The sequence below is a fragment of the Vitis vinifera genome, chromosome 6 (assembly GCF_030704535.1).
Source record: "Vitis vinifera cultivar Pinot Noir 40024 chromosome 6, ASM3070453v1".
NCBI lineage: Eukaryota > Viridiplantae > Streptophyta > Magnoliopsida > Vitales > Vitaceae > Vitis > Vitis vinifera.
This window is the reverse complement of record NC_081810.1, coordinates 21,260,044-21,283,533: the sequence shown is the minus strand read 5'-3', so window position 1 is coordinate 21,283,533 and position 23,490 is coordinate 21,260,044. Positions and strand designations below refer to the sequence as shown.

General features: G+C 34.7%; 1 protein-coding gene across 1 annotated transcript in view; it reads left to right on the top strand.

Moving 5' to 3' along the window:
* Positions 1–4,971: 4,971 nt before the first annotated feature.
* The window catches only part of LOC100256907 (DNA ligase 1), a 36,538-nt gene continuing 18,019 nt past the window's right edge, over positions 4,972–23,490 (top strand). Inside the window, exons 1-7 of the mRNA XM_002272647.3 lie at positions 4,972–5,883; positions 11,520–11,636; positions 12,618–12,719; positions 12,789–12,908; positions 19,325–19,555; positions 19,641–19,735; positions 23,334–23,421. Coding sequence (XP_002272683.2) covers positions 5,125–5,883; positions 11,520–11,636; positions 12,618–12,719; positions 12,789–12,908; positions 19,325–19,555; positions 19,641–19,735; positions 23,334–23,421 — 1,512 coding nt within the window. The 5' untranslated portion in view covers positions 4,972–5,124. The remainder of the gene's footprint in view (positions 5,884–11,519; positions 11,637–12,617; positions 12,720–12,788; positions 12,909–19,324; positions 19,556–19,640; positions 19,736–23,333; positions 23,422–23,490) is intronic.

Here is a 23,490-nt window from a genome sequence, read left to right as displayed (position 1 = left end):
AATCATATATAGATAAAAAGAGTATGTTAGAAAAAATATAAATTTAGATTTTATAATAATTTGGTGCAATCGACTTATTTTCACTGCTCTAAAACTTTAAACCAAATGGAAGGTTTTATCGTGAATAAAGCTTTTAATATAAACCTCTAAATATATATTATATTATGATTCAAATCAATCATTCTGAAGTTAGCGGTTTGATAACCCTATGCAATTAAGACTTCTCAAAATAGTCTCCAAACTTTTTGTTTTAGATTATAATTTTAAAGTACTCTTTTTAGATATGGAAATAAAAAATATAATTTATAGTTTACCATATTTATTTAAATAGATGTGAAAAAGTGTGAGCACGATGAAAAAAATATCTAAATATATGAAGTAAGATGTACTCAAAACACATTTTTAGAACTCAAATAATATTCAAGAAAAATGTTGAACTATCCTCTTGCAATACAAAATTAAGGCTATGTTTGGTTCCCGGAAAGTACAAAGGAAAGAAAAAAAATGTTAAGAAAAATGATTTTCTCATGTTTGATTGTCCTATGAAAAATATCAAAGAAAATCAAATATAATTAAAACTAATTAAAAATTTATATATTTTTAAATTATTTAATATTTATATTGATAAATTAAAATAAATAAAATGAGTTTGAAGTAACAAAAAAATTAATTTATCAACTTTTAATCTATTTTTTTATTTTCCTTCACTTTTTTTTTTCCTTCTACTTTTCCTTTGTATTTTTTTTCCCTCGTATTTTTCCTCAAATTTTATGGAACCAAACATAGCCTAAAAGTTTTTAAAATAAAGGTTAAAAATTAAAAATAGTAGTTAGACATGATTGGAGTCCAACCAATCAATTGATTACTAGGCGTTAGAGATTGTTGTTGCCTAACTAGTTCTCCATTCATCCCAGTTAAAGGTGCAACATACGTGGAAGCACAAGTTTGAGTAATCATTTTTAATACTAAAGTTGAAGTAAGATAATATTTTTTCAATTTGGGACTCAAGTTAAAAGGTTTAACACAACTTAAGTGTAATTCGAACATGATCTAATGTTTTTATATATATGATCCTATATAATAATATTAATTTTCTTTTTATATTTTTAAGAAAAAATATTAAAGCTTTTTTCAAAATTTTAAAGAATGTACAAATTTATGTTTCTTTTTATATTTTATAGTTATCTTGAAATTCTATCATTTTTACTATTTAAGTTTTCATATAAATGCATAAAAAAAATTACAAATAGATTCTAAATTATACAACTTGAATTTAGGGAAATAAGGTTGGTTGGATTTGGGTTAAACACCTTATGTTAAAGGTTGGATTGAGTTAAACTCGACTCAATTATTTCTCTAGGTTAATTATCAACCAGACCAATCTATCTAAATTACAGCCTCAATTCCAACTATTTTTCTAATATTTTGTTAGAAAAAAAACACTATTATCATTATTTGTCAAACATCACAAAGCTACCTGTGTGTCATTTGTTTGTAAAATTCTAGGTCGATTTATATAGAATAATTTATTCTTAATGCTTATGCCAAACTTGTAGAATTATATGGAATGTTTGGCTTTAAAAAAAAAAAAAAAAAACAAAAACAAAAATGAAAAGAATATATATATATATACTTTTTACATATTTATTTAATCATTTCACTTGCTTTCATCCTCGTAAATTAACTAAACTTGAAAAACTCATTCTTCTTAAAATTTTAAAAGTTAGGACATTATCATACAAACATAATTTTGTCGTAGAAACCGACATCCTTTTAATATGCAAAAGTTAAGGATGAGAATTATAATGAGATCAAATTTTCACATTTATGATTTATTCATACTTTTAATATGTCATATAAATCCACTTGAAAAATAAAACAAATTTTTAATTAAGAATAGGTATAATAATGAGATGGATTTTTCACATTCATTCATACTTTAATAAGTCATATAAATCCATTAGGAAACAAAATAGATTTTTAATTCACATTTGTATTTGAGCGATCAAAACGTGCTCTGCACTCAAATTTCGAAGTTTTATTTTTTCTATATTTAGTTAATAAATAATATTCAACCAAAGTGGATTATTGTGAAGAATGGAAACAAGTTATTTTCAAATCAATTCAACTTTGAGATTTCACCATCATTCCTTTCCTTATTTTCATTCCAAATCATGATAGTTGGAGGTTGTTTATAATTAGCATAATAAAGTATACGCATACTGGTGGTTGGGGGTTTTGGTGGATGGAATATAAGGAGAAAGAGAATTATGATGAAATGGTCCAAAAATGGGCAAGTTGACAGGGCGAGGTCACCACATTGCTTAGGTGGAATTGGGTTGATGGTCGGACCAACCCTTTAAGTACTATACTTATGATGTCCTATGAGAAGCACATGTGTGACAGTGCTGAGTAATGGATGTTGATCCCTTATTTAATAGGTGCAGGTGGAAACCTATACTCGACGCCATACTTGATTGTTTGGAGCTACAAAAAGAAAGCATATTAATGGTGGAGAGGGTTTGGAAGCCGTCACATTCGGTACTTTTCTCGGTAATTTAAAAAAGTTATACTTAAATTATTATAATAAAATAAATTATTACAAATATATGATAGTTTTTGCCACCTAGAAGAGAGGAGAGAGGGTGAACGGATAAATTTTTTTTAAACCAAAATCATCTTTTCAAATTTTAAAAGACGAAATCGTCTTTTCAAAAGACGATTTTAAAAAAATTTCAAAAGGGAAATCGTCTCTTCAAGAGATGATTTTCATGAAAAAAAAAAATTTTATTTTTTAAAAAACTGTCTCTTCAAGAGACGAGTTCCCATGGAAAAAAAAAATTCTCAAATTAAAAAAAAATAAATAAAGACGAGTTCCATGAAAATATATATATATTTAAAAAAAATTCCCAAATTATTAAAAAAAAAAAATTCCTCAAGAGACGAGTTCGCATGAAAAAATATACATTTAAAAAAAAATCAAAAAAAAAAAAAAAATCCTTAAGGGAACTCATCTCTTCAATAAACGAGTTCCATGAAATACATATATATATATATTTTAAAAAATTCCCAAATTATATATATAAAAAAAAAACAATTGTTTTTTTTTTTAATAATTGGGGAATTTAAAAATATATATATATATTTTTTTTCATGGGAAATCGTCTCTTCAAGAGACGAGTTCCCTTGAGGATTTTTTTTTTTTATATATAATTTGGGAATTCTTTTTTTTTTTTTTAAATCTTTTTAAGAGACGAGTTCCTTGTTTGTTTTTTAAAAATATAATTTGGGAATTTTTTTTAAAAAAATATATAAAAAAAATATTTTTTTTGAAGAAACAAGTTCCCTTGAGGATTTTTTTTTTTTTAATAATTTGGGATTTTTTTTTTTAATTTTTCATGGGAACTCGTCTCCAAGAGACGAGTTCCCTTGAGGAATTGTTTTTTTTTTATTCTTGAGGATTTTTTTTTCTTTTTTTATAATTTGAGAATTTAAAATTTTTTTTTTTTCATGGGAACTCATCTTTTCAAGAGACGAGTTCCTTTGAGGAATTTTTTTATTTTTTTTTAATAATTTGAAGATTTTTTTTTTTTAATTTGAGAATTTTTTTTTCATGGGAACTCGTCTTTTAAAGAGACGATTTCCCTTTTGAAATTTTTTTTAAATCGTTTTTTGAAAAGACGATTTCGTCTTTTAAAATTTGAAAAGATAATTTTGGTTTAAAAAAAAATTTATCCGTTCACCCTCTCTCATTTCTTGACAAAAACTATCATATATTTATAATAACTTCTTCTACTACAATAATTTAAGCATAACTTTTTTAAATTACCGTACTATTGAGAAAATTCCGTCACATTCGTCATATTCATGCCATTGAAACAGTGCTGGTGCCGTTTTGGAATGCAGATTGGGACTTGAACATCGGTTCGGTCTCCTTATCCAATGATTCAGAGGTTGTATTGGGTGCCGGGGAGGTTACATATAAATTTGGTAGCTGCGGATATATGCTGATGTATTAGTATTAATGAACCAAAATCTTGGAACGTTTGGTAGTGTTTCTAATTGACAATAATAATGGGTATAACAACGTATTTTATTAAAGTGTTATAGAAGAAAATATTTTTAATAAAAATATTTCCATTAAAAACATTATCAAATAAACTTTTAATTTATTTTAATAAAATTAAAGGTTTTTTTTATAGTAATTTTCTTATTTGTATCATACAACTTTGGTTGGTTCTTATTTGTTTCATATTCCAAAATTCACCAAATGAAAAATTTTAATTTTTGATTTATTAATAAAAAGATCATAAGTTACGTTCATATATATTCATGTAGACTTTATTATTCATATATGATTTTTTTTAAATAATTAAAGTAAAATTCATTTTATATCAAAATTGTAAAGATTTTTTTAAAAATAAATAAACAATAGAAATAAGATTAGACCGCATTTTTGTAAATAAAATTTGACAAATGGGGTTTTTTTTTTGAAATAAAATTGGGTAAACACTTTTATATAAATTCAAAATCTTAAAAAATCTTTTAATAGAATAAGAGATAATTTTTTCAAGTTGTAATAAAATCGAAAAGCCTTTCTACAATTCAAACAAGATAAAATCTTTTTCAATAAATCTTTTTTTATAAAATCAAATAACAAATCATTTTTTAAAATTAGAAAAAGAATTGGAACATTCTTATAAATAAAATTGTAAAAGTCTTATTTTTCATAAAAATAATAAAAACCAATTTATTTGAAAATAGAATTGAATTCAAGTGTGGTATATATTTCAATTTAATATAGAATTATTTTATGTTGCATTTTTTTTCAACTACAATTTTAATCGTTTTACAAAAATGTTTTATTTTACAAAAATAATTAATATAAAAATTGAAAAAATAAAAATAATATATATATATATATATATATATTAAAATGAAAGTTAGATAATATATGTCTCATATTAAGATCAGTAGTGTCCGGAGCAACGCGGCGTGCATCTATTGGAAGACTCCCAGTCCATCGCGGAAAGTGGCCGTAGACAATCACAACAGTGAGTTTCCCGCCATTTCTACACTTTCGTCTCTCTCGTTTCTCTTCGAGGGTGTCTCTCTCAGCAGTTGATGTTGGGTCTGCGTTCATGCCACTGTCTTGGCCACAACCCTCTCTCTCGCAGTCTCAACCTCCGCTTCTCTCCTCCTCTTTCGGCCTCATTCAAATCCTTCTCTCTTAATTCTTTCTTCTCGTCAAGCCCTAACCCTAAGACTAAACCTAAACCCCAATCTAAACGTAAACCCACCATGTCCTCTCTCCCCTCCGCCTTCGATGCTCTCATGTCCAAAGCCCGAGCCGCGGCCAAGAAGAAGCCCCAATCCCAGTCCGAATCCCAATCCCAATCCTCGTCTCCGAAGAAGCGCAAAACCCAAACTCAAACCCCAGACCTTGCCCCACCTAAAAAATCTACCAATTCCCAAACCCCCGATTCCAAGATCGAACCATTGGATGCGTTGCCGGCGAAGAAACCGAAGAAGGTTGACGTCGAAGAGTGTATTGGGCAATTGAGGAAAAAGGCGGCGGATTTCAATCCCAAAACGGCGGCGTATTGGGAGGACAAGCCAGTTCCATTTCTTTTTCTTGTCAGGGCTTTTGATATGATTTCCAAGGAGACGGGTCGGATTGTGATTACGGATATTGTGTGCAATATGTTGAGGACGGTGATGCACGCCACCCCGGACGATTTAGTAGCGGTTGTCTATCTTTCAGCCAACAGGATTGCGCCGGCGCATGAGGGCTTGGAGCTTGGGATTGGGGATGCGTCAATTATTAAGGCACTTGCGGAAGCCTGTGGAAGAAAAGAAGAGCAGATTAAGAGCCAGTACAAGGTAAACTATTGTCCTTCTTGTTAAAGGGGGCCTTTGGCACGCCTAGCCCAAGCCTCTCCTTAGTTGTAGAGCCTTTTGTCTTATTTTATTTTATTTTTATTATTTTTATTTTGCACTTTTATTCTTGAAATTTATATTTCCGTTGGTTTTTTTTGTTGAATTGACTCTCACTTACTCTCACTTCACTTGGACATGCCTTGCACCTTTCACAACTATGACTATTTTTTCATTTTGATTTTGATTTTTTCTTTATTAGTTGATTTTTGCTCCCATACTCAACCATAATTTGTTTTATGTTTTTTATTTTTCAAAATGTGGAAAAAAAGCAAAAATCTTTTCACTAGACGTTGAAGAGAAGTAGAAAGGGTACTAAGTTAGGCCATGCTGAAATTATAGTTTTTCTTTAATAATTTGGGTATCTGAAGTTAAAGATGCTCTAAGAAAGATGAAAACGGAAGATGCTTGGAAATGTTGAGTGTAAAGTTAATTGAACGGTATAAAACTTCAATTCTGAGTTATTGAATTTCTACAATGTATGCACGGACAAAAGAAAATATGAAAACAGAAACAAAGACTATTGATCAAGTAAAAGGAGAAATATGATGTTTTAAATATGGAAGATTGTGAAGCAAGAAATGGAGCAAGGGAGGCCTACAAGTCTTGGGTGATAAAAGAAGAGATTTTCTGGAGACAGAAGTCTAGGGAGTTGTGGTTGAAGGAGGGGGATAATAATACCAGATTCTTTCATAGGATGGCGAATGCTCATTGTAGAAGAAACTGGCTGTCCAAGTTGAAAGTTAATGGTTGTTGGCATTCAGAGGAAAATAACTTAAGAAACAGTGTGGTGGGGGCGTTTCAAGAGCTGTACCAGGAAGAAGAGGGGTGGCGTCCTAGTGTTGACGGGATCTCTTTTATGAGGTTAGATATCAGTGAGGCTGAGGGGTTGGAGATCCCTTTCGTGGAGGAAGAGGTGTTAGCAGCTCTTACGAACCTAGGCAAAGACAAAGCCCCGGGGCCGGATGGCTTTACAATGGCGTTCTGGCTTTATGGGTGGGATGTGGTGAAGTTTGAAATTATGGGATTTTTTAGAGAATTCCATGAAAGGGGCAGATTTGTAAAATCCCTAAATGCAACCTTCTTGGTTTTAGTCCCTAAGAAGGGAGGGGCAGAAGATTTGAAAGATTTTAGACCGATTAGCCTTGTGGGAAGCCTGTACAAGTTGTTGGCCAAGGTATTGGCAAATAGACTCAAGAAGGTTATGGGAAAAGTGATTTCGGAACCCCAAAATGCCTTTGTGGAGGGTAGGCAAATTCTTGATGCAGTTTTGATTGCTAATGAGGCTGTGGACTCCAGATTGAAAAGCAATCAAGGGGGCGTAATGTGCAAATTGGATATAGAGAAGGCTTTTGATCATGTTGGCTGGAAGTTCTTGTTGACTGTGTTAAAGCAAATGGGATTTGGGCAGAGATGGATTATGTGGATAGAGTGGTGTATCTCAACTGTTAGATACTCCGTTCTGATAAATGGCTCTCCTTCCGGATTCTTCCAAAGCTCAAGGGGTCTGAGGCAAGGGGACCCCCTATCCCCTTACCTGTTCGTGATAGCTATGGAGGTGTTTAGTTGCTTAATGAGAAGGGCCATCAGTGGGGGCTTTCTATCTGGATGGAGGATTAGAGGCAGGGGTGGAGAAGGGATTATGATATCCCATTTGCTCTTTGCGGACGACACCTTGGTGTTTTGTGAGGAGTCCCAGGATCAGTTGACGTATCTAAGTTGGCTTCTCATGTGGTTTGAGGCTTGCTCAGGTTTGAAAGTTAACTTGGAGAAGAGTGAGCTTATTCCGGTGGGGAGGGTGACTGATATAGAGGATTTGGCTCTGGAGTTGGGTTGTAAGGTGGGGGGTCTGCCTTCCAGGTATTTGGGTTTGCCTTTGGGGGCACCTTTCAAATCAGAGGTGGTATGGGATTGTGTTGAAGAGAGGTTTAGGAAAAGGTTGACTATGTGGAAGAGACAGTATATTTCCAAGGGGGGAAGGCTCACCCTTATTCGGAGCACTCTTTCCAGTTTGCCGGTTTACTTCATGTCTCTTTTCCTTTTGCCCAGAAAAGTTAGGATGCGGTTGGAGAAGATTCAGAGGGACTTCCTGTGGGGGGGAGGTGCTCTTGAACAGAGGCCTCATCTGGTTAGGTGGACTCTGGTTTGCTTGGAAAAGAAGAAAGGTGGTTTGGGGGTAAGAAACTTAGCGTTGATGAATAAAGCTCTCTTAGGCAAGTGGAATTGGCGTTTTGCCACTGAAAGAGAGGTGCTGTGGAAGAAAGTGATCAGTCACAAACATGGTGTAGAGGAGGGGGGTTGGTGTACTCGGGCCGAAAGAGGGAGGCATGGTGTTGGGCTGTGGAAAGCTATTAGAAAGGAATGGTTGGGTATGTATAGCAGTTTAGCCTTCCGTGTGGGCAATGGTCGAAGAGTGAGATTCTGGAAGGATAAGTGGTGCGGAGATGAGCCTCTCTACGAATCCTTCCCCTCTCTTTTTGCCATTTCTCAGGCTAAAGACGCGTGGGTTTCGGAAGTGTGGAACCCAGATGGTGTAGGCGATGGTTGGACCCCTTTGTTCTCAAGGGCGCTTAATGATTGGGAAATTGAGATGATGGAACAGTTTATGCTTAAAATCCAAGCTTTTAGGGTGCAAAGGGTGAACGAGGACAAGATAGTGTGGACAACATCTAAAAGTGGTGTTTTCTCAGTCAAGTCGCTCTACGCTATTTTGGAGCCTGGTGGTTCAGCTATGTTCCCTTATGTTGGTATTTGGAAAGCGAGTGTGCCGCCAAAGGTTGCTTTTTTCGCGTGGGAAGCATCTTGGGGCAAAATCTTAACTCTAGACCAACTTCAGAGGAGGGGCTATTCTTTGGCAAATAGGTGTTTTCTTTGTCTTGCTGAAGCAGAAACGGTGGATCATCTTTTACTCCATTGTGTTATGACGAGGACATTGTGGAATCTTCTTTTTTCTCTCTTTGGTGTGGAGTGGGTTCTCTCTGGTACAGTTAAGGATACTCTCCTGGGGTGGCATGGAGCGTTTGTGGGGAAAATCCGTAAAAAGGCGTGGCAAATGGCCCCCTTATGTATATTTTGGTCAGTGTGGAAGGAAAGAAATTCGTTGGCTTTTGGGAACGAGGTGTTGTCAATCCAAAGGTTGAAACATTCTTTTGTATGTAATTTGTGGTCATGGGTGAGGATGTTTATAGTTTTGAGCCCGCGGTCTCTGGTTAGCTTTATTGAGTGGCTAGGCTTTTGTTATAGGTAGGGGTTTTGGCTCGCTTCCTTGGTGTAGTGTCGAGGGGCTGCTTTTGTATACTCTTTGTATACCTAGAGGACACTAGTTTGGTGTTTCCTCTTTCATTTTAATATACTTCACTTTACTTATCAAAAAAAAAAAAATTGACTAAACAAAAATAAATGATTAGTCTTCCACGTTCAATGGGTGATTTGAAATTGATTTGGCAAGAATCATCAATCATGGAAGATTGTGTGATGATTTGTTTGGAGAATCCAAACTCTTGTACCATCATCAATGCCCTTGACCACAATTCCTCTCTCATCTCTAGTAACACCACCACTCAAATGTTTATAGAATATTTTCTGAAATCATTGACTATCTATTTCCTTATTAATGAAACTGCAAGAAATAGTAGCGGAACAAAGATTAAGCCATGAAACCTTTGTTTGGAAAGAGAAGAGTGTGCTGTAGATTATAGATTGGTTATCCACATGTATTATGCAGCTGCACTGGTGTTTGAATGAGAGGCAAGTAAGTTATATTCGTGGTAAGCTTATATTGAGTGTAGGAGTTAAGCCTTTCCTGATGGCATTATTAGTTATAGGTGTGCTTACTTGACATATACGGGATGAGATTGGATGGTATATGTTTTTGTTGATGTGACTGGCATGGGCAGTTAGAAATATGGAGAGACCTTAGCATATGAACTTTTGCCGCAAAGTTGGACTGAATGGGAGTATATAGAATGTAGCTTTAGTAAAATTGATTGAAATGAGGAAACAGTAAGAATTGTGATTATGAGATTCTGAAAAGTGGTTATGTTAAAAGTGGGTGGAAGTTAGCTTGCATAATTCTCTGCTTTGTTGTCCTTTTGTGCTGGTTTGCTTCTTGGTGCTTTTTCTATATCTTCTCTGTACTTGGATTGCTCCTATTGAGGTGATTGCAAAGACCCGTTTAGTTACAAGATAACTATAGTTTTTTTTGGCTTAATGACTCAGAAGTTCTGAAGAAATGAATGTTGAGAAGTGAGCCAGCCAAAATGAAAAGCAACACGGAAATAATGAGTGATTGCATGTATGAGTAGATTTACCACTAATTAGGGACAAGACTAATTAGACTTAGTCACTGATTTTGTCAAAATTGAAGTCACTTAAAGGACAAGAGGAAGAACAAAAGGAACTTGATTGGGGGCAGTGAGAAAATTCTTGATGGTCCTTAGATTAACAAGAACATGGCCCAGATAGAGTTGAATGGAGGACCCTCAAATAGTTGGTTTACTATTTTGCTGCTGTGCTCCTTTGTTTTATGCATTTATATGGTATTGGACGTTGATTTTTCCTGTCAGAAACAAAACCTGTGTTATTTCTATAAATCAGAAGGCCAAGAAGGATGTGACATCCTTCCATAGAATGTGAAATCTGATAAAAAAAAATGTAGAAAAGCACTACAAAGAGAAGTAATACAAGTTTTACTCTTCAATAAGAAACAAAACCAATTCAAGAACATACCAAAAGCTTTACTAATTACAATTCAGATAGTCAAAGTGTTCTCTACAAAACATACCAACAATTTTGCTCCTCTTTTAGCCATAAACTCTGCAACTTGATTGGCTAAGCTGTATAAAAAACATGGGGAATTCACCAACCATACCTCCATTGGTCTCTTTCCTTCTTATTTACAACTAAATTTCCTTCCACTAGAAAATCAGAAAGACCTAAAATTTTAGCCAAACACAAGGCCCTCCAGAAGAGCTAGAAGCTTAGCTTTAATAGTGAAACCCTCTTTTGCAGGTTTAGAATATGCTTTTATCAATGTAAATCTATGATTTTTAAGCGTTTGTCCAATCCCTAGTTGCATTGGTATATTCAAAGAACATCCATCAAAAGTTAACTTGACATAAATCTTGGGAGGCAATGATCATATTGGAAAGGTCTTCTCAACCAATCTCCTAGACCTGCATGCAAGGTTTAAATCTAATGATGGAACTATGGAAGGCTTAAAGGAGTGCCTGTAAAGAGTTCATTAATAGAAGCCCAAAAGGAGTAGAAAGAATAGAATAAGTCCCAAACTGCATCTGGCATCCTCCATTCATCTTTAAGGATCCTTGCATTTCTTGCTCACCATATAGTCCAACTTAGGGTGAGGCTTAGAACCTTGGCCCTAGGAAGTCTTTCAAAACCCATAAAGAAAATAATTAAGACCTCTGTTACATTTATGTGTGCCCTTTGACCTAAGGAATTGCTTCTTGATTGTGTGATTATTATATTGATTTGGGGGTTTACCGTACAGCTATTTATTTTTTGTGGATTCTGTTCCTTTTACCTGATGTTAACTGGTTAGTTTGTTTATGACTGTGTGGCAGGCATTGGGAGATTTGGGGCTTGTTGCAAAAGCATGCCGATCATCCCAGTCTCTGATGCGCAAGCCTGATCCATTAACCGTTGCCAAGGTTTTTAATACATTTGGACTTATTGCCAAGGTGCATTATCTTTATCTTTCTGTACTTAGACATCAAATTTGTGCGTTACATGTGCGCTTTCTGATGCCTTATCTTGTTTGGGCATGGTGCTGATTTTATTTGTTATTTTATTTTTATGTTTTTAATGAGAATGGAAGTGACAAATCTTTAATTTGTAAGTTGCCTTAGACTCTATTTTGTAACTGTATTTAGAAATAGTTTTTTGTTTCCCAAAATAAAAAATAGGAAAACACATTTGACAATAAAAAAGGGAAAACAGTTTTGTGGTCTTAAAAATAGAAAACAAAGTGTTTTTAGAGAACATTTTTTGTATTTTCAGTTATTTTTAGTTGTTTTTTGAGGGTTGTTTTAAAAAATAATTATATAAATGTGGAGAATGATTGAAAAAATAAAGCACTGCATATAAAAGTTGTTTTTAAAATATATTTAAAAACATAGAAAACAGGTTAAATTTTGGGTTTTCAAACAGACATTTGTTCTACAAAAAATCAGAAAATAGTTTTTTAAAATTGTTCTCAAAAACCATTTTTCAGAACTATTTTTGAAAACAGTTACCAAATAGAACTTTTGTTATTTAGTTATTGTTGTTATCTAAAGGTGGACATGTTTACCGGAAAGCCTAACTCTACGCATTGGCCTGCAAAAGTATGGTTTTGATGGCATGTTTGTGTAGAATTTCTTGCAGGAACAATAATAACTAAAGTAAGGTGTCAGAAACTATGGTGTCCTTGATCCACCAAAGGCTTGCCTCAAGTGGCATGTAAAAGGAAAAAGTTACCTATCTGAACAAAAGGAGCTTAATGCAGTTAATGCATAAAAAGAATGATTCTTTGTGCTTGAATTGATTCTGCTTCTTAGATAATAGTAATTCAACCTTTAACTTATGTTTGAAAGTTGAACATCAAGTGTCTATTATTGATGACATAGTTTGTAACTTCCTTATCTTATTATTGATTTTTGTCCTGCTTTGGAACTCATTAGGAATCTGGAAAGGATAGTCAAGAGAAGAAAAAGAACCATATCAAGACACTTCTTGTTGCAGCCACCGACTGCGAGCCACAGTATTTAATTCGTCTACTTCAGGTTGATATCTATTAGACACCAGTTCATTTGGCCCTTTTCTCCTTATGTAAACATATATTCCTCCTGCAGACGAAGTTGCGAATTGGTTTGGCAGAGCAAACTCTGTTAACTGCATTGGGACAAGCTGCTGTATATAATGACAAAGAGTTGACACAACCACCTCCACATATCCAGTCGCCTCTAGAGGAGGTGAGTTGATGTTCTTTTAGATCATATAAAATGCTGCCTTTTTGTTCTGTAATTCATGTGATGAATTTTGTGCTTGAATGTTTTTGAATAAGTGTCCACTTCATATTGAAGCCTGTTATGGGCATGATGTGGATGTTTCCATGTTTCTTTGTGTTTATATTTTGGTAATGTTAAAAAAATTGCACCATATATATTTATGAATCATAGGCCCTTAGCAATGTGATGCATATTGTTTCTTGATTTTGGAACCACTGTTTTTAATATCTTCACATGTGGAAAGGATGCTTGCTTGTTTGATTTAGGGTTGGAATTTTATGAATAGGAATGTCTAACTTTCTGGGTGCATGGAGAGTTGGTTTCAGGAGCAGGATGTGCATTTATGTCTTTCAAATAAGAGTTGCTCATGATGGATGGTATTGAAAAGTAAGGCAAAATCATGGTAATTAAAGTTGGTGTTTCTAGCTCTTAATGCACTAGCTAGCATTTTGAATGATTCTGAAGCACAAGCAGAATATTGGCTCAAAAATTTCATTGACTGTAATTTGTATATCACCATTTCTGCTTATTGTGTGCATATTAGAGTCGTACCCTGTGAGTTTGGAGGCCTGGATGCCCTCTGCTCTCTGCTAAGTATCATGTGAACTGTGGTGGTTCATCTTTTCATGTCCTCCTGCTCCCCACCTTTTCCTTTTATTAATTTATTTTTGACACGAAATATGGGATGAAAAATAATAATTTCTATCTATTAGATCGACTATACACAGTTTATATAGGAGATTACAAGAGAAGAAATAGGAAACAAGAGACATAATAGGAAACTAACTTATTCCTAAACTAACTTATTTCTAAATCATAAAACTATCTATTTATATAAATAGGAAACTAATAAATCTATCTATTTACAGAAATAGGAAACTAACATAATAGGAAAATAATTCTCCCATTCTATTTATAGCTCATCACTCCCCTTCAAGTTGAGGAATAGATGTCATCCATTCCCAGCTTGAATACAAGATCGTGAAATATTGAACTATTCAGCCCTTTTGTTAGGATATCAGCTAATTGATGTTCTGATGGAACATAGGACATACACACTACTCCTTCCTCCAATTTTTCTTTGTTGAAATGCCTATCAATCTCAATATGTTTTGTCCTATCGTGTTGTATAGGGTTATGAGCAATATTGATAGTTGACTTGTTGTCACAATAGAGCTTCATAGGACCATCCCACTTGATTCTCAAATCATCTAGAATAATCTTCAGCCAAAGTAGTTCATACAATCCTTGAGTAATAACCCTAAACTCTGATTCTACAGACGACCTTGCTACCACATTCTACTTTTTACTTCTCCATGTTACCAGATTACCTTCAAGAAAAGTACAATACCCTGTAATTGATTTTCAATCCACTAAGGAACTTGCATAGTCAGTGTCGGTGTATGCTTCTAGAGCAAGAGTATTGTTCTTCTTGAACAAAATTCCTTTCCTGGGGTTGCCGTTCAAGTAATGTAGCACCTTGTAAGCAGCTTGAAGATGAGGTTCTCTTGGATCATGCATGAATTGACTGATCACGCTCACAAAGTAGGCGATGTCTGGCCGAGTGTGGGCAAGGTATATGAGTCTACCAACCAGCCTCTGGTACATTCTTTTATCTACCACCGATTTTTCTTTAGCTTCTCCCAACTTGTGGATTGGATCCATCGAGGTAGAGACTGGTTTACACCCAATTTTCCCTATTTTTGCCAATAAATCAGTCACATACTTTTGTTGAGAGATGAAGATCCCTTGTGTGGAATATGCCACCTCAATTCCGAGGAAGTGCTTCAGTTTCCCTAGTTCCTTTATCTGCTTCACTTCATGCTTTTCTCTCTCATCAGTTTCAGTCACTATGATGTCGTCAACATAGACTAGAAAAACAGTTACTCCCCCTGCAGCCGAGTGCTTAACGAAGAGAGTGCGGTCACCTTGGCTTTGTTTGTACCCAGACTCTTTCATGACTTTTGCAAATCTCTCAAACCAAGCCCTGGGAGATTGTTTTAGCCCATAAAGGGCTTTCTTTATCTTGCACACCTTGTTACCCGTGTTTCCCTCAAATCCTGGTGGGATGTTCATGTAAATCTCTTCATCTAAATCACCATGAAGAAATGCATTCTTAACATCATACTGTAGGAGTTGTCGATTGTAGTGGGCAGCCAGTGACAGCAGGATTCTTACAGTATTCATTTTTGCAACTGGAGCAAAAGTCTCCTGATAATCAACTCCATAAGTTTGAGCTACCAATCTTGCTTTATGTCTCTCAAGAGATCCATCGGCCTTATATTTCAGTGTGAAAATCCACTTGCAATCAACAATGTTTTTCTCTTTCGGTCGTTCAACAATCTCCCATGTTTTATTCTTTTCTAATGCACTCATGTCCTCTCTCATAGCATCCTTCCATTCCCTTTTTGTCAATGCCTCATAAACCGTGTTAGGGATGATAGTGGTGTTTAGACTCACAATAAAATTCTTGTGGGCTGGTGATAGGTGTTTAAGAGACACATAGTGTGATAGTGGATAAAGTGGTCGGTTAGTGCATTCTTTGGTGCCTTTTTTGACAACAATGAGAAGGTCTAGGTTTAGGTTGTCTGTTGAGTCAGTGGAAGTTGGTGGGTCTAATCTTACCATGATTTCATTCCCAAGGTCTGAGTTGGATTCTTGGACCTGCTTTTGTTCTGGAATGACCTTTTCCCTTGAATACACCTTAGGAAATTGTGGAAAATTGTGAGTGACACTGGTTGGAACAGAGGATGACACGGGTTCTTCATCACCATGGGTTGAGACATGAGGAAGATCCAGAGGTTCAAAGGACTCACAAGGACTATCTTCCATCATTGAAATCTCCCCCTGAAGAGAGGACTTGGGGAAAAAAAAGTTTATTTTTTGTGAAGGTGACATTTGCAGAGATATAAAATTTTCTGGCTGAGGGATTGTAACACTTGTATCCTTTTTGAGTGGACAAGGAAGACACATTTTATGGCTCGGGGGTCTAGCTTGTCTCTATGTTGGCTGTGGACATGAACAAATGTAGTGCAGCCAAATACCCTAGGAGTAAGCCCATTTGGGGTTTTGAAGTGTGAATAGAAATTCTTAAGTATCTTGACGGGGCTTTTGTTGTCTAATACTTGTGAGGGAATTCTATTTATCATGTATGTGGCAGTAAGAACAACTTCCCCCCAATAGGACTTAGGAACATTCCCTTGAAAGAGTAAGACTCGGGTTGTGTTGAGTAAATGCCCATTTTTCCTCTCAGTTACCCCATTTTGTTGGGGTGTGTTAACACATGATGAGTCATGGAGAATACCCTGTGATTGAAAATAGGGTGACAAAATCTGGTTGAAGTAATCTCTAGCATTGTCTGTCCTAAAGCTTTTTATTTTAACCCCAAATTGGTTTTGAACCATTGAGTGGAAATTAGGTATAACAATGCTAACATCAGATCAAGGGGGAGTAACTGAAAGAGCCAAAGAACAAGTTCCAGTAGGTTTGTCAAGGGAACCCAACAAGCTTCTCAGTTTCTCCATTTCTTCACTATTGAACCCACCTATTGCTGAATTTTCCCTAGTTTTGGGCTGCTCTGCCATGTGTGCTTGAGGCCTTTGCTGCCCTCCACGGTTTCCTCATTCACAACTTGGTGGTTTACCATTTAGCTTCCAACACTTTTCTTTTGTGTGCTTTGGTTTCTTGCAAAAGGTGCACCAGAGATTGTCCTTGTTCTCCTTCCACTAATTGTCTCTACCTAAGTGTTTAGGTAGATCATTCTTTCCTTGTATTGAATATTTTGTTTTTGCAACTAGGGCTGATCCATCCAAGGTTTGTGGTTCAAGCATAACACTCCTTCGGCTTTTCTCGCCTCGAATCAATGCCACCACCTCATTAAAGCATGGAACCTCCTGCTTGCCAAGAATTTGGATTCTCACTTGATCAAATTCTGGGTTAAGCCCAACAAGAAAATCATAGACTCTATCTTGTTCAATGAAATCCTTTAGAACAGCGGCATCCTCAGGACATTTGGTTTTTATCACCCTATAATGATCAAGTTCTTGCCACAAAGCTTTCAATTGATTGGCATATTCAGTAACTGTTTTACTTCCCTGTTTTGTAGCAATCGTCTTCACCTTAACCTCATATACTTGAGCCGCATCTCTAGCTTTTGAATACGTTTGTTGGATTACGTCCCAAATATCCTTAGCTGTAGCCAAGAACATACATGTGTCGCTAATCTCAGGAGTCATAGAATTCCACAGCCACGCCATAATCATAGAATCTTCTTCATCCCATGCTTCAAAACAGGGATCTCCTGGTTTCGGCCCTGTACCCATAAGATGGCTGATCTTCCCTTTCTCTTTCAGCACAGTGCGAACAAGTGGAGACCATTTAAGGTAATTTTTTCCATCCAACCTATACGCAGCCTGAATGTTTTGCAATTCCTCGGGATGTTGAGATCGAACAATCTCCTCCGATTGTGTTGTAGTAGTCATCTCTGCAACCTCCGACATCTTCCACAAAAAAATATGATCTCTTGGGAATTAAGGCAGATCGCGAAAAAGAAAAAAACCCGCAACAATGAAGGTTGGTAAAAGAACACGTGAATAAAAAAAAATCCAGCTATGAAGGCTAGAAAAATGGCGATGAAGGCTAGAATGATGCCTAGGTCTTAAAAACCTACAGCTTTGATACCATGACACGAAATATGGGATGAAAAATAATAATTTCTATTTATTAGATTGACTATACACACAGTTTATATAGGAGATTACAAGAGAAAAAATAGGAAACAAGAGACATAATAGGAAACTAACTTATTCTTAAACTAACTTATTCCTAAATCATAAAACTATCTATTTACATAAATAGGAAACTAATAAATCTATCTATTTACAGAAATAGGAAACTAACATAATAGGAAAATAATTCTCCTATTCTATTTATAGCTCAACAATTTTTAAAAAATTAACTATAAAAAAACTCCAATATTTCTTTTTGGAAATAAACTGACATGTGTATGAGCTGCTGCTTACACCCCTTTCCTTAGTACCTTACTAGTGTACAGTGTACTAATTAGTGGCAAATTATTTCATATGCAAGGGTGTTGGGCATGCTACTTGATGATCAGAAAAGTAAAAAATTGCCTAGTTGTGTGGTGATACACAAACATTCACCCCCTACTATATTGAGATGAAAACCCTAAACTCTAAACCCAAAATGTAAGTCTAGAGAGAGAGAATGAGATTAATCACACTTGCCATAGAGCTTTCTTGTTCATTCATGCAGAGGGAAAGAGCCTGCATTAATGAAGGTGCATGCTCATAGTACACACAACGACCACTATATCAATATACCTCAATTTATTTTAAACAGTTATTAAAATTTTTGGAAGTGATTTTTAAAGACATAAGGTAAATCAAAACTTTTTGTACAAGTGGCTGTACTTTTTATAGAGAATTTATTACTAATTTCTATTTTTAAAACAAAAATAATAAGTGTACTCAAACAGGCAGTTAGCTACTTCTTTGGTGACTCCTTGTCTCTTTTGAAATAACTGAAGATTGAAAGTTCAGAAAACCCATTTTCTTTTTTTTTTTAAAGTTCAATTAATTACTAAAAAATTCTAACATGCCGAATCTAGCTATTAATTTGCCTCACTGCCTCACTTTATTGTGGATTGTGTGGCAAAAGAGAAATGCTAGGATTTTTGAGGAAAAGTGGAGGTCGGAAGGGATGTTGTGGGATTTGCCTCACTTCTACTCCTCTCTTTGGGCCTCTTGTATTGTTGCTTTTAGAGGAGTTCCACTTAATGTTATCCAACACAGCTTGCTTTTGGCTTGTGATTCAAAAGTTTGAGATAGTTGAGGATGCCTTTGTATATAGTTTTTTTTTATAGAGGGTGTGTCTAGTCTTACTCGGATTAGGATATGTATTTTGATGGAAGGACCTCTCATTCTTCTCTTGTACCTTTGTTATTATTGATATATCTTTTGTTTCTGATAAATTTTTTTTTTGCCTCACTACCCTCTCATTTGTTTCTTCCCTGCATGAATGGTGAGCGATAAGAAGTCACTAAATTCAATCTTTCATCAGCATGTCAGAGCTAGGCTTTTTTGAGCCTATGTCACCCCTTTACATTTTGGCCATAATCTTTATATTGGACATATGACATGTGCAGCAGATCAGAATGTGATATGGTTAGGAGTTTATTCTACTTTGTGTAATTGCGCTAGTTATGGTTCTTAACATAATCAAGATTTTTAGTCATTATGTGTTGCAGGCATTATGCATTTAAAGAATTTCTGTGGTGTAGTTAGTAGTTGAACTTGCATAGATATGCATTGTATTTGAATGCCCCTTATGATAAGCATTTCTGTCATTGCGTGTGTCAGGCTGCAAATATTGTTAAGCAATCGTACTCTGTACTTCCTGTTTATGATAAAATAGTCCCTGCTCTTCTTAGCGGTGGTGTATGGAATCTTCCAAAGACATGTAGCTTTATGCCAGGTGTCCCTGTTGGACCTATGCTAGCAAAACCAACCAAGGGGGTATCTGAAATCATTGATAAATTCCAGGATATGGAATTCACCTGTGAATACAAATATGATGGAGAACGTGCTCAGGTAATAGTACCTAGATAAACCACTTCTGTTTACTGTTTCTCCTTGTGTTATATGTTCCATGCTATGACTATGTTCATCCAAGCAGATACACTACAAGGAGGATGGGTCAGTTGAGATATATAGTCGCAATGCCGAACGAAATACTGGAAAGTATCCTGATGTTGTTGTTGCAGTTTCAAGGTAAAATTTCCTTGTGATTAATATTCTCCGTAATGTATCGGTCGTTGAGAATTTTGGTATTTAGCTTGTATGTTTGGAACACGTACCATGTTATAAACTTTTATGGGTAGGTCCTGTGTTTGCTAGTGTATTGGAGAGATCTAAGTATAAAATTCAACTGGTTTACCTGAATGGCTTATTAGATCCTTTACTCTACTACTACATTATATGAGTTGCTGTGTTAAACATTTTATGCCATGTAGTGGGGCAGAATTTTGAATGGTGGTTAATTGGTGAGAGTTGTTAATTTGAACTACCTGCATTTATTTGTTAGGTGGTGTTTGATTGGTGTTCAAAAGACATTTTAACATTAAATACAAAACTGGCTATAACTGATGCTGTCTGGTTTCATGTAGTTTTAGTTGATTTTATTTTTGGGCTTTTGGGGGAGTGTTGTTGAGTGGAGAGTAACCCTTTTTTTTTTTTATTATTTTAATTTTTTTTTTACTTTTCATTTTTTCCTTTTTAGGTCATAGCCACTTTTGTTTTTTGTCTTTCTTTTCATTTTTCTTACCCTTTCCTTTTCTTTAAATTCAAGAAAGGTGGGAAACATGAGTTCCTATCTTTTAGAGCCTGAGAATGATTTTTCTTTAGTGATGTATTAATTTATTATTGTTGTTGTTTTTTCAAATATGTAGATTTGAAAAGTGTTCAAGAAGAATTCGGGTTTCATATTAACAATTCTTGTAAAGAAAGATTTTTGAGAACGACTTTTGAAATATTTTCACTTGACACCTTTTCGTTAGCTAACTTAGCTTCAGATAATTAGTGTTCTAGTGGAAGTGAGATAGCTTTATTTGAGTTTACAAGCTGAAGTTGAATAGGCATGTTATTTAATTTCGAGTAATGAATATGTACAATCTTATAGGTCTAAGAACTATCTTTCTAAAGTATCTGTGCTAAAATTTAGGAATCAAGGAAACTATTATTACATGGAAAAATAAGTAATTTCCTAAATTTGAAAATCATCTAATAATCAGTCTTTGACTTCCCTATTCTATAGGGATTCTGAATTGATTCATCAACACTTTGGCTCAAGTTGGTGAATAGATATTGTCTATTCTTAACTTGCTCATAATTATCTAGAATGCTTGACTTGGAAGTCTTTTAGTTAAGGTATCTCCTATACCTCCTTCCATTGAAACATAGGGAGTGCAAATTAAGTCACTCTCCAACTTCTCTTTGATGTGACGTATCTGTCAATTTCCACATACTTTGAACATCATGTTGGATAGGATTGTGAGCAATATTAATAGCTTACTTCTTGTCACAATAAAACTTGGCTGTTCCTTCCTGTTTCACTTTAAGATTGTCAAGAATAATCTTCAACTGAAGAAGCTCATGTATTCCCTATTCCATGGCCCCGAATTCCAGAATGGTGCCCTCTTAGATTGGTTCTAGCTAATGGAAAAATAGTGGATCTGGCTGGGGTTGAGTTTTCTGGTGTTGTTGGTGCTGTGATGTCAGAGAATGGGAGAGAGATAAGGGGACGAGGGACTAAGAGGATGCTCTTTGTGAAGGGGCGGTTTTGTAGGATGATTGGACCAATAGTTCTTTAGCTGCTTTCAGCAAGTTTTTGGGGATGCCTACTGCAGGTTTTGAAGAGGAGATCTTGGCGCTTCTGATTAAGATGAGATGCAGAAGTGAAGTTTAAACATGGGGAGTTTACAAAGGGGAAGAGATTGGCAACCTCTTCAAAGTTTGATAGGGAGCTCAAAAGGTTGGAGACCTCCATACTTCATACTCTTCAAAGCTATTTCAAAGCTATTCTTTACTTGGAACAGCTTCCTTATTTTTCTAATCACTTTCTACTGTCAAACTCCATACTCTTCCATTCTTTCACCAGAATATCACCCGCCCTCACCAAATTTATTTCATGTAACCTGCCTCCAAGACGTGTCCCTACATAGAACAAATTTCTAGCTCCACTTATCCATTTGTGCCTTGGTGAGAATAAAAAGACTTCTAATGCATAGGTCACCTTTTGTCTTATCTAAACGCATCATAACCAGTTAAGTGAGGTTTCTTCAATCTAGGCAGTTCTTATCTATTTATTTTTTTTATTTGAGCAATAAAACAGCTGAATGTTGTAATGCTGGGTCTGTTCTTGTTATTGGTTTATATTAGCCTTCTGCTCTTTCTTCACTTTGAAAACATATGATGATTTTCAGAATTGGAAAATAGACTTTTTTATGCTATAATGCTCTAGAATTCCAACTCTAATTAGGGGCAAATAAAGTAGCTGATGTAGGACCATCCCTAAAGTAGTTTTCTACCATCAAATAAAATCAACTATGGTTTCACTCTATTAGGATTTAAGAAAGGGGACAAGGATTTAATATTATGGCAGCAGAAAAAGAAAATAGGTGAAAGTGAGAAAGAAAATAAGATAGAAGAGGGAAGAGAAAATTTTTTTTTAGTCTCATGAACCCCTTAATAAGAGTCTCACAAGGCCTTATAAGAGACTCATCTAGGAGAGAAACAATTGACTCTCACTATTGCAAGTTGCAAAATATGGGGAGAAAAACCATTTATTCATTGTTGGTTACATCAAGTAGTCTTATTTATGGGCTTTAGAAAACCCAAAAGATTCAATAAACTATAGAAAAAGGAACCTAATTTATATGTTAAGTTATCATGATTTTTAACCCTTACCTGAAACTATTATGCCTTCCATTTAAAAGAAAATATCTGTTTTATAGAATAGAAAATTCTTATAAACTAGAAGTTTCTAGAAAATGAAAACTTTTAAAAAGTAAAGACTTTAAGAAAATAAAAAGATTTTAGTACATTAGGAAATTTTAAAAAACAAAGATTTTTGAAAAATAAAAATATTTAGGAAATAGAATATTTTTAGAAAAAAAGACTAGGAATTAGAGTTCTTAAAAATAGAAACATTTATTAGAAGCTGTTTAGAAAATAGATGCTTTTAAAAGGTAGAAACATTTTAGGTAATAAACACTTTTTAGAAGTCAGAAACTTTTTAAAAATAAGAGTTCTTTAGAAACTGAAAATGTTAAAATCTGTGAAATTACTTATATCCTTGATAGCGAAATTTTTGTTTTTTGTTTTTTATTGTTTGCTTCCGTTCCTTTCTTGAGTAGACCTTAGAGGGGCTCATCCTTATCAGTAGCTCTAATCTCAATTTGTAGTCATTTACGCTTGGGAAATGCTGGATGCCATTGCTTTTTTTTTCCCTGATTTTTCCAATACAATGATTGATAATTTATGGGAAGTCATGCATATCAAATAATAAATAAAGATGCATGAATAAAGTTTGTATGAAATAATAAGGTAAGATTAAGTTGAAAAGTAAAATTTGGAAAAAGGGAGGCCTAATTAGCTCCCCAATAACAGTAAACTATACTCCTGCTAGTATTCTGTGCTTATTAAGAAAAAGAAGCTGTTTTATGGAAGTAAAACCTTTGAAGAATTTTGTTCCCTGTATCTGTTGTTTTGCATGTTGATGTGGTGTAAACTGGTTTGCTTCTATTAAAAGTCTGAAATGAAATAATTGTTGTCAGCATAGTTATCGCTAATGTCTACTGTCAGATTGCAGATTAAAGAAGTCATCTGTGAGTTCATTTGTTTTGGATTGCGAACTAGTTGCCTATGACCGTCAAAAGGGGAAAATTTTGCCATTCCAGGTAATATGTTTTCACATCAAGTTGTTTGTGATTCTTTGTAGATGCAATCTTAGGATCTTAATTGCTCCT